The sequence below is a fragment of the Arachis duranensis genome, chromosome 1, assembly GCF_000817695.3.
Source record: "Arachis duranensis cultivar V14167 chromosome 1, aradu.V14167.gnm2.J7QH, whole genome shotgun sequence".
NCBI lineage: Eukaryota > Viridiplantae > Streptophyta > Magnoliopsida > Fabales > Fabaceae > Arachis > Arachis duranensis.
Window position 1 is genome coordinate 16,398,381 of NC_029772.3, and position 14,599 is coordinate 16,412,979.

A 14,599-nucleotide genomic window follows, 5' to 3' on the forward strand; every position below is an offset into this window, starting at 1 on the left:
TTTTAAATATTTAATAAAAGATTAATTAAATAAATAATAAAAAAATGAGAAGCCAAAATAAATAATCCTAACCTTAATTATTCTCAAAATCAACTTTTTGCTATTATATTTTTTTACTTTCTTCCAGTTTTCTATTTTTCTATTTTCTCTATTTTATTTTTTAATTTCTTTTGATTTAATTAAAAATTTAATTTTATCTTTTTGTAATTTTTTTTATTAAATTATATAACATTTATTTTATAATTATACTCTTGTGTAATATTTTTATTTTTTGATTAATGGTTATTGTATAATAAAATTTTATTAGTATATTTTTCTATGATTGATTTGTTGAGTTTTTATATTCATATTATATTTTTAAATTTTTTTGTGAAATTATAAAAATTAGGGTAAATTATTTTTTCCCTAATATTTAGGTTTTTTTAAATATTTCTAATGTTTAATTTTATTTAATTTTTTTCTAACATTTTTTATTTATTCAATTTTATTCTTACACGTTTTTAATTTGTATCAAAACTATCCCTACAAGCTTTTAATTTATTCCTAACATTTTATATAAGTTGATATTTAGGGATAATTTTGACATAAATTGAAAATATTAGAGACAAAATTGAATGCAACTAAATGTTAGGTGTATTTTAAAAAAAATTGCAAATATTAAGAACAAAAAATATCTTTTATCCTAAAAATTATTATTTTTATTGTGTATGATTTGCCCCCACCAGTAAAATTTTTTGGATCCGTCACTGCCCGCAAAGACGGATTTGGGTTCAATTTTTTACTACCGCAGATATGAGCGGAGCGGGATATATGCGGGTTATTGTATGGTAGAACGGGTCGGATAGAGCAAAAACCCACCCCTACCCGTTCTGTTGCCACCCCTACCCAAAAATACATATGAATTATTTTCATCTCTGAAATTTTAAAAATTAATCAAACTAGTTCTTATATAAATTTATCTTATTTTCTTCATATTCTTAAATTTTTAATATTTCTTGATCTGACTAATTTTAATATCACTTTTTACACCTTAACAAGTAAAATTCTCTTCATATAAAATAATAGAAATAATTAAATTATTACAAAAATTATTTTTTCATTCTACTTATTTTTATATTTTATATTTTTTGCATTAAAAATTTTTTATTTAATTAATTTTATCAAATAATTATTAATTATATAGTAATAATTTATTTTTTTATCTCACTAAATAAATATAATAATAATTATTTTAAAATTCTACTCTTTTAGAAGTTTTTTATTTGAATTATAAAAATATTTTTAGATTAAATTTAAAGAGTTTAACAAACACCATAATATATAGAAGTGCATATTGTTGCTTTATAATTGATTTGACTTATTACAAAATCTTTCAAGGTTTATCAGGACTAATTTAATTTTTTAAAAACCAATTTAAAGAAAAATTATCTTTCATAGATAAATTTAAATATTAATTGATAATTTTATATACTATCTTTTATATTTTTAGTATTTAATTTATTTAGTTATTTTCTAAATTTTTCGATCGTAATATATAGATATGTTTTTGTATAAAATAAGATCATGAAAATTCTAAATATTCCTACAAATGTATAGTATAAATAATACACTTAACGGTTTAGTTACTAGTCTTCATGGCTCTAATTGTAAAAAAAATAAATAAATAAAAAATAAAAAATAAAAATAGAATATTAAGATATCTGAAGTTAAAAAAATAGTTTAAAAAATTTGAATAATATTTTAAAATTTATATAATCTAATCGATCAAAATTTATTTTCTATAAATATAATATAAATATGATTTTTTCTAATAGAATTTTCCAAAATAGGGATTTCGAGTAGTGTATTCTTTAATCAATTGAAATAGTATTTCAGTACAAATACGTAAACAAGTCTATATACATATTTTTCTATAGCCTTTCGAGAATTTCATTTGTACAGAAGGATTCCTTTCCTCACGCGAAAGGAAAGGTCCTCAACTCCATTTGTTAAAACAGCTTCTATTGAGTCTCTGCACCTAAAATTATTATGGATTAAATTATAGGAAATTTTTTAAATAAAAAATGAATATTTGTGAACACTGTGGATATCATTTGAAAATGAGCAGTTCAGATAGAATCGAACTTTCGATTGATCCAGGTACTTGGAATCCTATGGATGAAGACATGGTCTCTATGGATCCCATTGAATTTCATTCAAAAGAGGAATCCGAATCCTATAAGAATCGTATGGACTCTTATCAAAGAAAGACAGGATTAACTGAGGCTGTTCAAACAGGCACAGATCAACTAAACGGAATTCCTGTAACAATTGGGATCATGGATTTTCAGTTTATGGGGGGTAGTATGGGATCTATAGTAGGCGAGAAAATAACCCGTTTGGTCGAACATGCTGGCAATCAACTTTTACCTCTTATTCTAGTATGTGCGTTCAGAGGAGCACGTATGCAAGAAGGAAGTCTGAACTTGATGCAAATGGCTAAAATATCTTCTGCTTTATATGAATATCAAAAAAATAAAAGGTTATTCTATGTATCCATCCTTACATCTCCTACTACTGGTGGGGTTTTAAATTTTTTTATTTAAAAAAAGAAAAAAATCTTTTAAGTTCTGCTAAATTTTTCACAAGGAAAGAAAGCATAGAGTTGAAACACCTAAAATTTTTCACAATTAAAAATAATTATTTATTTTTGTTTTCTTTAGTCATACTAATTTTAATTGAGAGTCGTTAAATAAAAATTTAGTCAAATTAATCATATTATTTAACTACTCTCAATTATCAACTTCACGTAAAATTGACTATAACTGAATTTTCACCGTAAATTTTTTTATAATTAAAAATAATTATTTATTTTCCTTTTCTTTAGTCATACTAATTGATCATTAAATTCAATTTTTCTCAGTCACAAAAAAAAATTCAGTTTTCTTCCATACACCTATACTAGCATTGACCGGTATGCTCCAAGAAAAAAAAATAAAGAAAAAGAATAATAGACACTGACGCATGCTGTGATGTAAATTGATATATATTAGGACTAACATTTTTGTTGAAATTTGACTAATATTTAATTATTAAAAAAATTATTAATCATCATTAAATGTTATCTCATATCATTAAAAATATTGATAATGATTAGTTGATAGCTAAACAAATAAACTTCATAAATTTTGTTGACCTCTAACATTTTTTTATATATAATTTGATATAAAATTAAGTAAAATCAATTTCATATAAAATTAGTAATTGAAAATTATTAGATAAAATTTTAGTCAAATTAATCATATTATTTAACTACTATTAATTATCAACTTTACCATCAATTTAAGTGTACCTAAAATTTCACCATTTATGTATAAATTCACCGCAATTATATCTACTAAGTCCTGCGTCAATCATATCATCTTGCCCTTAATTTTAGTACTCTTCCTTCGCCAATCCTATCTTCTATTCTTATCCTTAATTTCCATACTCTTAAATGTAATTAGTCAGAAAAAAATGTCTTCATCTAAAAAAATGATCAATGTCTTAATGGTGTCACCAACTCTTCAAGGCCACCTGAACCCAACTCTCAATTTTGCAAAACGCCTTGCATCAAAGGGTGTCCACGTCACCTTAGCAATACCCGAAGAAACACCTCACCGTTTCCAAAACCTCAACACCCAAGAAACCAATTCCCATCACCACAACAACAACCCATCAAAGATCCAGCTAGAGTACTTCTCCGATGGCCTTAGCATCGACCATGATCGCAGCAAAGACCCCGCGACCTTCATTGCTTCCTTGGAAACCAAAGGTGCGGAGAATCTTTCGAACCTCATGACCCATCTAAAGAAAAACGATCGAAGCTTCTCGTGCTTGATCACAAGTCTTTTTATGCCGTGGTCAGTGGATGTTGCCGTTTCTCATGGAATTCCTTGCGCTGTGCTTTGGCCCCAAGCTTCTGCTCTTTTTTCCATTTACTATCGCTATGTATGCAACGCGAACCATTTTCCCAACATGGAGAATCCAAATGAGACCCTTCAGTTACCCTCACTGCCGATGCTAAGGGTCCGAGAACTTCCTAGTATTTTACTTCCTTCTTGCCCTCCCTACCTCAAGAAATTGCTGATGGATTTTAAACCAATCTTGGACAAAGTGAAATGGATTCTAGGATCTTCCGTTTACGAGTTTGAAGAGGAGATACTGAACTCCATGGCTTCTCTGAGACCTATTCTCACCATTGGACCCCTTGTGTCACCTTATTTGTTAGGACAAAAAGAGAGTGAAGATTCTGATGATCTTACTGCAAATTTGTTGAGACCAGAAGATTCTTGTCTACAATGGCTTAATGATAAGGCAACTAGTTCGGTTATCTACGTGGCATTTGGTAGTTTAATGGAGTTTTCACAGAAGCAAATGGATAACATCGCAACTGCTTTGAAGAACACAAAGAAACCATTTCTCTGGGTGATTACGCCACAAAAGGGTGGTGCTGAATTGCCGCAAGGGTTCTTGGAAGAAATCAAAGAAAGAGGGTTAGTGGTGACATGGTGCCCTCAGGCGAAGGTGCTAATGCACCCTGCGGTGGCTTGCTTTGTAAGCCACTGCGGGTGGAACTCAACCCTGGAAGCGGTAACGGCCGGCATACCGATCGTTGCCCTTCCAAACTGGTTGGATCAACCGACGAATGCTAAGCTTGTAGAAGATGTGTTTAAGACTGGGGTGAGGATGAGGATTGGGGAAGAAGAAGATGGGGTTGCGAGCGCAGAAGAGGTTGAGAGGTCCATTACGGAAGTCATGGAGGGTCCCATGGCTGAAGAAATTAAGATGAGAGCAGTGGGGCTAAAAGAAGCTGCACGGAAAGCGATGGTGGATGGTGGTTCGTCGGATAGAAATATCAATCGGTTTGTCACCGAAATTTCTGGGAAATTCACTTAGAATAGTCAAGTTGCATTTGAAAAATACAGTCTTCTATCCTAATAAATTAGTCCTTATATACTTTTCAATCCCATGCTTCATCACGTTTCTTGTAATAGTTTGGCCACATAGTGATAGAAAGTTTTGTGCATAGGAAACTGCATGCGTAAGTACTTTTTGTGTGTGTACACATCAGGAGTATCATGTGACTAATTTTTTTTTTTTGGGTATTACCATGTGACTGACTTATTAAAGCATGTAGATACGTCTATAAGATTTTTTTTTTAAATAAAAAAATTTGAATTTTATCTTATCCTCAAATTTTATTTTTTAGAATTCTATATAAAATTAGAGTCTGAAAAAAAATCAAGTTATCATAAATTAATGTTACTTTTCTATTTCAATGGTCAAATACTAAATCGTTTATTATTGACTTTATCTGTAATTTTGTTTAATCTAATAAAAAATCATCCCATAAAAATCTCAATATTTTTTTTAATATTAACTTTGTCCATCAAAAACTGAAATTCTTTGTGGTATTTTTTATTGATTGTGAACCTTATTTCAACACACAATTTTAAAAAAAAATTATTATGGTATAATAATAGCACAAACCAATTTCTCATGATGTATGATAATAGCACAAACCGATTCTTAAAGATTTTTCATCTTCTTCTAACTGTAAATTGATCTTTGTCCGTACCTTCTTCTATATTTTTCTAACTCATTCCACTATAGATGAACATCGTCAAAAAATTTGACTACTACCAATCGAACCTTCTTTCATCTTAAAGGATGCAACATGTAAAAATCGACTCTACATTCTTTTTTCATTCGAAACAAGTTTCAGCATCAACTTTTCTTTTAAAAGCTGGAATTTGAATCTTGAAAACCTTTTTCGCATATGAGATTCCTTCATCATCACTAGCACAATCCTCAAGTCTCATTGATTTTGATTTTGAAAAAAAATAATAAGACCTCACACTCTTCTCGTGTGTATTAATCGAATTAGGACACTCGTGTTTATACTCAATTTGTGATTTTTACCCTCTTTTGCACTCAACACTCTTGCGTTTTTCCATTCTTGGATAGCTTTAACAAGTTGCACATCAGAAAATAAGAAATTAAAATACCAAACTAAGATAATTTGAATAGAATAATTCTCCACATCTAGCTAGCAATTTTACATTCAAGTTCATCCAAGTGATTTGAGTTACGCATTCTTTTTCCCGTTTTCTTCCCCTTTCCTCCCTTGCACTTCTTCTTCTCCGCCTTTTTTATTATTTTTCAATTTTGTTATGGGGTAAGTACTTTTTTCGTCCTTAAGATTTAGGGTAAAAATCAAAATCGTCCTCGATCTTTTTTTTCCTATTAAAATCATCCTTAGCATTCAAAAACGCTTTAAAATTATCTTTTTGCTCTAAAAAAACAAATTTACCCTTATAAAAAATAAATTATAAAATAAAAAATTAAACTCCACCAGCTGTGCAGTGGCTTCAGTATCCCTGTCTCTCCATCTTCCTCCCAACTCATTTCTTCTTCCTCATTTCTTCTTCCAATTAAAGATTCAAACTTTGTTCTCTTCCCATTTTCCAACAATCTAAAAAGCTCAAAGTCCCAATCCAAGCTTCTTTTCTCACCCACCTTTCTCTCTCTACACCAATCCCACTTTCTCTCTCCTCAAACTTCATTAACAACAAGCTTTCATTTAAGTTAACAATTTCTCACAATCCACTCCAATACCCTTTTCCTCTTCTCCCCCACCGTTGACCTCTTAGGCGCCACCGCACTCCTGCACACCGTCGTTGTGTGGTCCCGCAACGACCTACGCGTTCACTGTCAATCATACATATTTACTATTTCGACTCTTTGGATTACGGCAAATCTTCTTCAGGGTTCGATAAGACCAGTCCTTTTCACACCAATTTCTTGATCCAATTGATTTTGAATCTCAGGAAGAATCTTTAAGAGCATGGGTCAGATCTCGTTGTCAGGATTAAAAAATCAGAAACAGTTTTAGTTGAGCTTGTTAAAGCCGTTGGTTTTATATCAAAAAATTGTTGTTGAATAAGCTAATTATTGTTGTTGTTTCTTTTCTGTCTTCTCTTCTATTGTTGTTATTGATAATGTTGGTGGATTATGAGAAAGAGCCTGTGGGTTGCATCGTTGTGGTAAGAGAATGACAGTGGAATGAAGGTAGAGGTGTAGGTGACTGAGGGCATATAGTGGTGGGTGGGTGAGGTTCAGAGATTCACTGGTGAGTAAGGTTGAATGGTGGTAGATGATAATGAAGATGAAGAAATGAAGATAAAGGGGAGGTGAGGGACAATGACGATAGAAATTGGGAACTGATGAGTGATGATGATGGGTGAATTTTTATTTTATAATTTATTTTTTACAAGGGTAAATTTGTCTTTTTAGAGCGAAAAGGATAATTTTAAAGCGTTTTTGAATGTTAAGGATGATTTTAATAAGAAAAAAAAAGTGGGGGGACGATTTTGATTTTGACCCTAAATATTAGGGACGAAAAAAGTACTTACCCCTTTCGTTACTGTCATCACTAACAACACCTCTTCCTCCTCCTCCTCCTTCTATTGGAATTTCGGCTTCTCCTTTCTTTTCATCATCATCATCATCATCATCATCATCATCATCATCATCATCATCATCATCATCATTGGCTTCTTCTAATACGTATCGTTGTTATCGTTATCATCGAATTCAAATTTATATAATGGACAATTTTTGGTTCATTTGGTATTATACAATGGTTTCGTTTTGAGCTAATTTTTGGTTCATTCAAGACGCAAGTATTTCTGAATTCGAATTTATATAATGGACACTTTTTGATTCATTTGTTATTATACAATGGTTTCGTTTTTATAATATTTTCGGTTCATTCGAGAAGCAGGTGTTTCTGAATTCGAATTTATATAATGAACCATTTTTTGTTCATTTGGTATTATACAATAGTTTCATTTTGATAATATTTTTGATTCATCTGATTACCACAGAGAATTAGAATCAATAAGATGTTAGCAAAATGTTGGTATTATTGGTGATAACGATAATGATGATAGAAGAGAAAGAAGAAAAGGAAAGAGGAGATCAAAGAAATTCAAATAAAAAAGAAACATGAGGAGGAGAAGGAAGAGGAGGAGATGGATGTGATGGTATGGTGGTGGTGACGATGACGATAATGAAAAAGCAGATGAAGAAAAAGGAGAAGGAGAAGAAGAAGAAGCAAGAGGAGGAGGAAGAGGAGGAAAAAGAAGAAGAAGACAAAGCTCCGCAGCGTAAACTAAATAACTTGGATGAACTTGGATGTATAGCGGGACTCATTTGAATAATAAAGACTTTTAATTTGACAAGAAAACAACCAAAATATGTATATAGGAAAGAAAATAATGAATGACACTAAAGTGACAGAAACAAAAAAAAATTGAATCCTAATTGGAACCCAAAGTAATTCAAAAAAGCTAAACAATTGAAAAATTTATGATTTTTTTTGTTGTAGAGGCTTGAAAAAGAAGATTGAAAATTGTATTTTATTTTTGCGACTTTTTTTTGCAGAGGTTGATTTTAAGATATAGTAATTGTAGAAACAAAAATTAAATAAGAATTTTGAATTTTTTTTAGACTCTAAAGTAAATTTGCAGAAATTAAAGAAAAAAATAAAGAGATTATACAAGAACTTTAGAACGTATAGATAAATAAGAATTTATCTATGACCTGTAACTGATACTAGGTGGCAAGAAAATTAGGAACGAAGAACGAAAGGATAAGAAAAGATACAGAAAAAATTGGAAGAAATAAGAAAAAGACGACATAGCAAAAACATAAAAAGATAGATAAAGATTTTTGTATTAGACCTCTAAGAAACTTATTCTTAGCAACATAGGTCACTGAAAATAATTTTTTTACTAGACCTTCAAAAAACTTGTCCTTGGCAACCTTGATTAGAGGGATCAAAATTGAAAGAACTAATACTAAAGAATTACTTTAGGTTGAATCTTTCAAATTTCTTAATGCAACAAGCGAAGCAAATCACTTATCTCACTTAATTTCATAATAAAAAATGTGCATATTAGCACCCATAAAATTTATTCATAAAAAATTTTGAAAATTGTCTCACAAAAAGTGTTTAAATAGACTCCTAACAGATTAGTCTAAAAGATACGATAAGATAATTTAATTTAAATCTCTTAAAGATAAGATAACTTAATTTAAATAATATTTGATCTTATTGGATTATATCTTATTGATTTAAATTTAAAATGCCTAAAAATACTACTAAGCAAATCAGAACTAAATCAAATATTCTAACAAACCTTAACAATAAAACAAACTAAAAATAGACCTAATAGATTCAAAAATAAATATTAAGTTTGTGTCTTTCATTGGATTTAAAAAATACATTGTTGGGATTCTTGCTGTCTTGACTTATCCCAATAGGCCTTATGAGTTGTCGCCATTTCATCACTGTTGTTTTTGAGACTAACTTTTGGTCTTCTTAATATCCAAGACCGGCATAGTATTCAAAGATGATAAAATTATCATTCTGTCCTTTATTTCTAAAATGACAAAAATATCATCCTGAACACGTATCATATGGTTGACATTGCCATCGTCAACATGATCTTTTTGCATGGAGAATTGAATAAAATTGTGTACAGGAGACCTCTACCAGGATTAGCCATCACATCTTTTGATTTGATTTGCAAATTTGATAAGTCTCTTTACGGACTCAATCAAACAAGAAGTAGGCAATGAAACCTCAAACTATGTTCAGTTCTTGTTGCCAACAATTACAAACAATCAAGGAATGACTATTCTTTATTTACCTCTTTCACGGTCATACTAGCCTATGTTGATGATTTGGTATTAGATAGAAATGACCTTGCTAAAATTCAATCCATCAAAGCTATTCTCGATGATCAATTCAAATCAAGAAGCTTGTCAATCTCAAATATTTTCTTAGATTCAAAGTTGCAAGAACCAAAGCTAGAATAATTCTTTGGCAGCGCAAATATGCCTTGGATTTAGTGGAGGAGTTTATTGGAGGAGTGTGGACTTTTAGGTGCCAAACCAGCCTCAATTCCTATGGAATACTTATTGAAGCTCTCCAAAGAATCTAGCTCCCCCTTCACTTATGTTCAGAGATATTGTTGATTGATTGGCTATTTAGTTTTTCTCACTAATACACAACCAGACATTAGCTTTTTATTTGGAAAACTCAGTGAATTCTTAGGAAAACCATATGATATTCATTTACAGGCTGCATTTCGTGTTCTATTTTTCGCAGCTAATTCTGAACTTAGACTCTCTGACTTTTCTGATTCTGATTGGGCAGTGTCTCAATACTCATCGCTCTATCACATGTTTTTATTTCTTTCTTGGAAAAGCAAGAAACAGTTCACTGTTTTTAGATTATCTTCTGAGGCAGAATACTCGTAGACTTTCTTACCAATTTCTCTTTACTATGACAGCTAATCTGCCAGGCATATCACAACTAATCCGGTCTTCCATAAGTACACCAAACACATTGACATAAATTGTCATATACAAGGTCCTTAGTGGAATGCTTCATCATTTTCCAATTCATACATCTGATCAAGTTGCGAATTTGTTCACTAAAACCCTATCTCCAGTTCTCTTTTTTTCATGTGTTTCCAAGCTTGGTATGTTTGATTTTTATCAATCAAGTACTACCAGATTGAGGGGCATATTACCTGATTTTTATGAGCTAAAATTTAGAAGATAGTTAGTCATTAGTAAAGTATTATTAGATGATTAATAGGTAGTTAGTTAAACTATTTCTTGTAATGAGTCTGTTAACTATAAGCTGATATAATTAGAAAGGGCTGCTAACTGTTTTAGTTATCTTGCTATTTAACACTTTTAATTACTCTAATTACACTTTTTCTCTCTGTGCTCACTGCAAAATTTTTTCTCCTTCCTTTTTGGCTTCTCTGCATCTTTCACAAGTCAAATTGTACTATTTTTTATAATTTTTGTTAATAATTATTTTGTTTAATTCAGATTTATTATGTAAAAAGTTTTCATTTTTTATTTCTACTTGCTTAACATATTTACATGACATTCATTAAAATACTATACAAAAAATATTATTATGTTGAACATTAGTGATGTGAAATTTAAAATCCTAACTCCATTTAATAGCTATTCTTGAGATTTTTTTATTCAATTTGTTGTGTTATCATAATTTTTTGTATTCATATGAAAATATACTTTATATATATGTTTCATGAGAAAATATATCAAAAATAAGAAGACTTAAACTTGCAACTTCTAAATAAATATGGAGAGACTATATCATTTAAGCTATAATTTGTTGATGTTTCATTAGAAAAGATAAAGAACGAAAACAAAAAAATTCCATGCAATTAATGTTGCCAAAGTAAAAGTATAAGACCAATATATTATGTATGAATAAAAGCGGAGTAGGTAATGATAATGTCGTTAACAAACTTAGACGATAAAAAAGAATAAATAATTATTTTTAATAAAAAAGATTTAAATATTAATAAATTTATTTATAAAAGATAAAATTAATAATATATTCTTAAAAAATAAATTCTAACTAATTAAATTAATCAAAACCTAAAAATCTATTCAGAATTTTTAAATTACTCTTTTTAATATTTCACATTTTCACCATCACCCCTATATAATTTTACAACCTTTTTCCTTTCTTTTCTACCGCTTCCATACACTCATTCCTGACACCGACACTAAATACAGAGCCACCACTATTATACATTCTCAACGCTAAATTTTTTGTTGTACCAGTTATTCTAGAGACAAGGCTTATTAACAATAAAACAATAATGTTATAATATATATTAAAATATATAATATATAGTGAAAATAAATTAATAAATAATACAATATTTATAAAAAATATATTGTAATTTATTTATAATGTACAAAAATATTTTTACAGTAAAATTATACGTGTGAAAATATTAATAGCTTTTCAATTGATATTGCATTTGGAACAAAATTAATAAAATAATAATATTAATAACCTTGAATAACATTATAATAGGAAGGATATTTTAGAACAAGTAAACAAAAGGTTACCATATTAATTAAAATAGAATGTAACATTAGACTAAATAGTGTGTGAGTAAATTCTCTCGTTATATTTGTCACAAAAAATTCCTCTATTTATTATAGCTGAATCATCACAATTACTAATTCATAGAAGAATTTTGTTAGATAACCAATAAAAAATGCAGTCAATTGTAAGTAATTAGCAATTTTTTCTTTTTGAATATTTTTTTGGAGAGAATATAAATTTAAATTATTATAAAAAATATTTAAAACTAATAAAAAATATAAAATCTAAAAAAATATAAAATCTAAAAAAATATACAATATCAAATAATAATAAACATCTAAAATTATTGTCAAATCATTAAAGATTCATTTTAACAATTTTAAAATTATTTTAAAAATTTCAAAAATCATTTTAAAAATTTTTAATAAAAAAAACATTTGAAACGTAACAAAAAAAACATCCAAATCTTTTGGAGAGAATATGAATTCAAATTATCTTGAGAAATATTTAAAATCTAATAAAAAAATTAAAATAAATCAAATAATAACAAACATCTGCAATTATTGTAAAATTAATTTAAAAATTCTAAAACTATTTTAAAAATCACTAATAAAAAGAAACATACGAAACGTAATAAAAAAACCTCCAAAACTTAACAAAAAAAAAATCCAATTGGTTGCACCACTAATTGGTCCCCTATAATTTTTCTTTCACTCTCACTCCATTCACAGTAAAAAAATCCACAAAAATCCTTATCCCTCTCTTTTACAACTGCACACCTTACCCCTCCCAACTAGAACTGCCTCATGTCACACCATTCTCGCGAATGAAGCGATGCCACCCCACAACTTCCTTCCGCCGCACGCTGGGCCCCCTCTCGAGTGCGAAGCGTCTTTTTCTCTTTAGATGTTTTTTTATGTTTTAGATATTTCTTTTTTTTATGCTTTGGATATTTTTTTATTTTTTTGATTTTTTTATTAGTTTTTGGATTTTTTTAATATTTTATTGAATGTCTTATTTTGTTAAGTTTTAAATTAAAAAAGATTGTGGATATCTCGTTTTTATTAGATTTTGGATTTTTTATTATATTTTAAATATTTTTTATTAGAAATTTTTAAAAATTATTTTAGAATTTTAAAAATAATTTTTAGCATTTTAAAAATAATTTTACAATGATCCTGGATGTTTGTTATTATTTGGTTTTATTTTTTTTAGATTTTAGATGTTTTTGTTTCGTCGTTAGGTTTTGGATGTTTTACTTTTTTAATGATTTGAATTTACGTTCTCTCCAAAGATTTTAGATATTTCTTTTTGTTATGTTTCAGAGAAGTTTTTTTTATTATGAGTTTTAAAATAATTTTGGATGTTTTTTATTGTTTGATTTTAAATATTTTTTATTATATTTTAAATTTTTTATTATTAAATTTTAAATATTTCTCATGATAATTTGAATTCACATTTTTTCCAAAAGTTTTGGATGTTTCTTTGTTACATTTTGGATGGTCTTTTATTAATTTTTTTTAAAATAATTTTGGAATGGTTAAAATGAATTTTTGAAATTTTTAAATAAATCTTTAAAATGATTTTACAATAATTTTGCATGTTTGTTATTATTTAGTTTTAATTTTTTTATATTCTGAATTTTTTTATTAGGTTTTTATTTTTTTAAGATAATTCAAAATTTATACTTTGTCTAAAAAAATTTAAAAAAATTGCTAGTTAACTATAATTGATTACACCTCTTATTAGTTACCTAATGAAATTATGAGTGAAATTAGATTAATTCTTTGAATTTTTTATTTTTTAATAGAACTTTTTTTACTAATTAATTATATTTAGCTGCACCACTAGTTGGTCTCTATATATTATATTTTATAGAACTATTTCAAACCATTAGTTAAGAGACAACCACCTTTGATCTTTCCGACTTATTATAGAGATAAGAGAATCATAATGCTATTTAATTTGTAGCCTTCCTTCCACTCGACCAATGTATTTTATTTGTATTACTAACAATAATAAAATCAAATCAAAGCCAGACTGAGACACGACCAAAAAAAGGTTTTTCATTTCTTTTTTATGTGTGAATTATTTGACGAGACTTAAAAAGAAATTATAAAAACCTTTTCTGACCACTGTTTTTACAAGAGGAAAACTATTGATTGGAGAAAGAAATACATATTCCTTTCGTTTCATTTCCTTTTAATTAAAGAAACCGATAGATTCTTTGAGCTACGGCCCTTTCATTTTTTTTTCATAAAAATAGTGGAAACCACCAATTGAGGATTCTAGTTATCTTGATTTTTGATGCACCATTCTGTCGTCCATCAATTGTGAAAAATAAAAAGTGAACAAGGAATAAAAATAAGGGTACAAATACATATACACCTTCCATCTTTCTGATCTCCATATATCTATTGACGCGCACACCGGTCAATTGTGCCACAATCAAAGCCTCTTAATACGAAATTAATTTTCTAACTTGTTTTTTACTTTATTTTACTTAACAAAAATATTATATACATACAAAAAAAACAACCACTATATTTTATGTTTAAATATAGATATTTGTTAAGTTTATTTTTAATGTATATTTTATATTTTAATATATATATT

The 14,599-nt window shown here is 28.3% G+C and overlaps 2 protein-coding genes across 2 annotated transcripts; both read left to right on the forward strand.

The window, feature by feature from the left end:
* The first annotated feature begins 2,027 nt into the window (after positions 1–2,027).
* Positions 2,028–2,585, forward strand: LOC127747657 (acetyl-coenzyme A carboxylase carboxyl transferase subunit beta, chloroplastic-like). Its single transcript, XM_052261778.1, has one exon. The coding sequence runs from the start codon at positions 2,064–2,066 to the stop codon at positions 2,583–2,585; it is 522 nt and encodes a 173-aa protein (XP_052117738.1). The 5' UTR covers positions 2,028–2,063.
* Positions 2,586–3,301: 716 nt separating this feature from the next.
* On the forward strand, positions 3,302–5,153 carry LOC107480408 (UDP-glycosyltransferase 84B2-like). Its single transcript, XM_016100549.3, has one exon. The coding sequence runs from the start codon at positions 3,349–3,351 to the stop codon at positions 4,915–4,917; it is 1,569 nt and encodes a 522-aa protein (XP_015956035.2). The 5' UTR covers positions 3,302–3,348; the 3' UTR covers positions 4,918–5,153.
* The last annotated feature ends 9,446 nt before the right edge of the window (positions 5,154–14,599 follow it).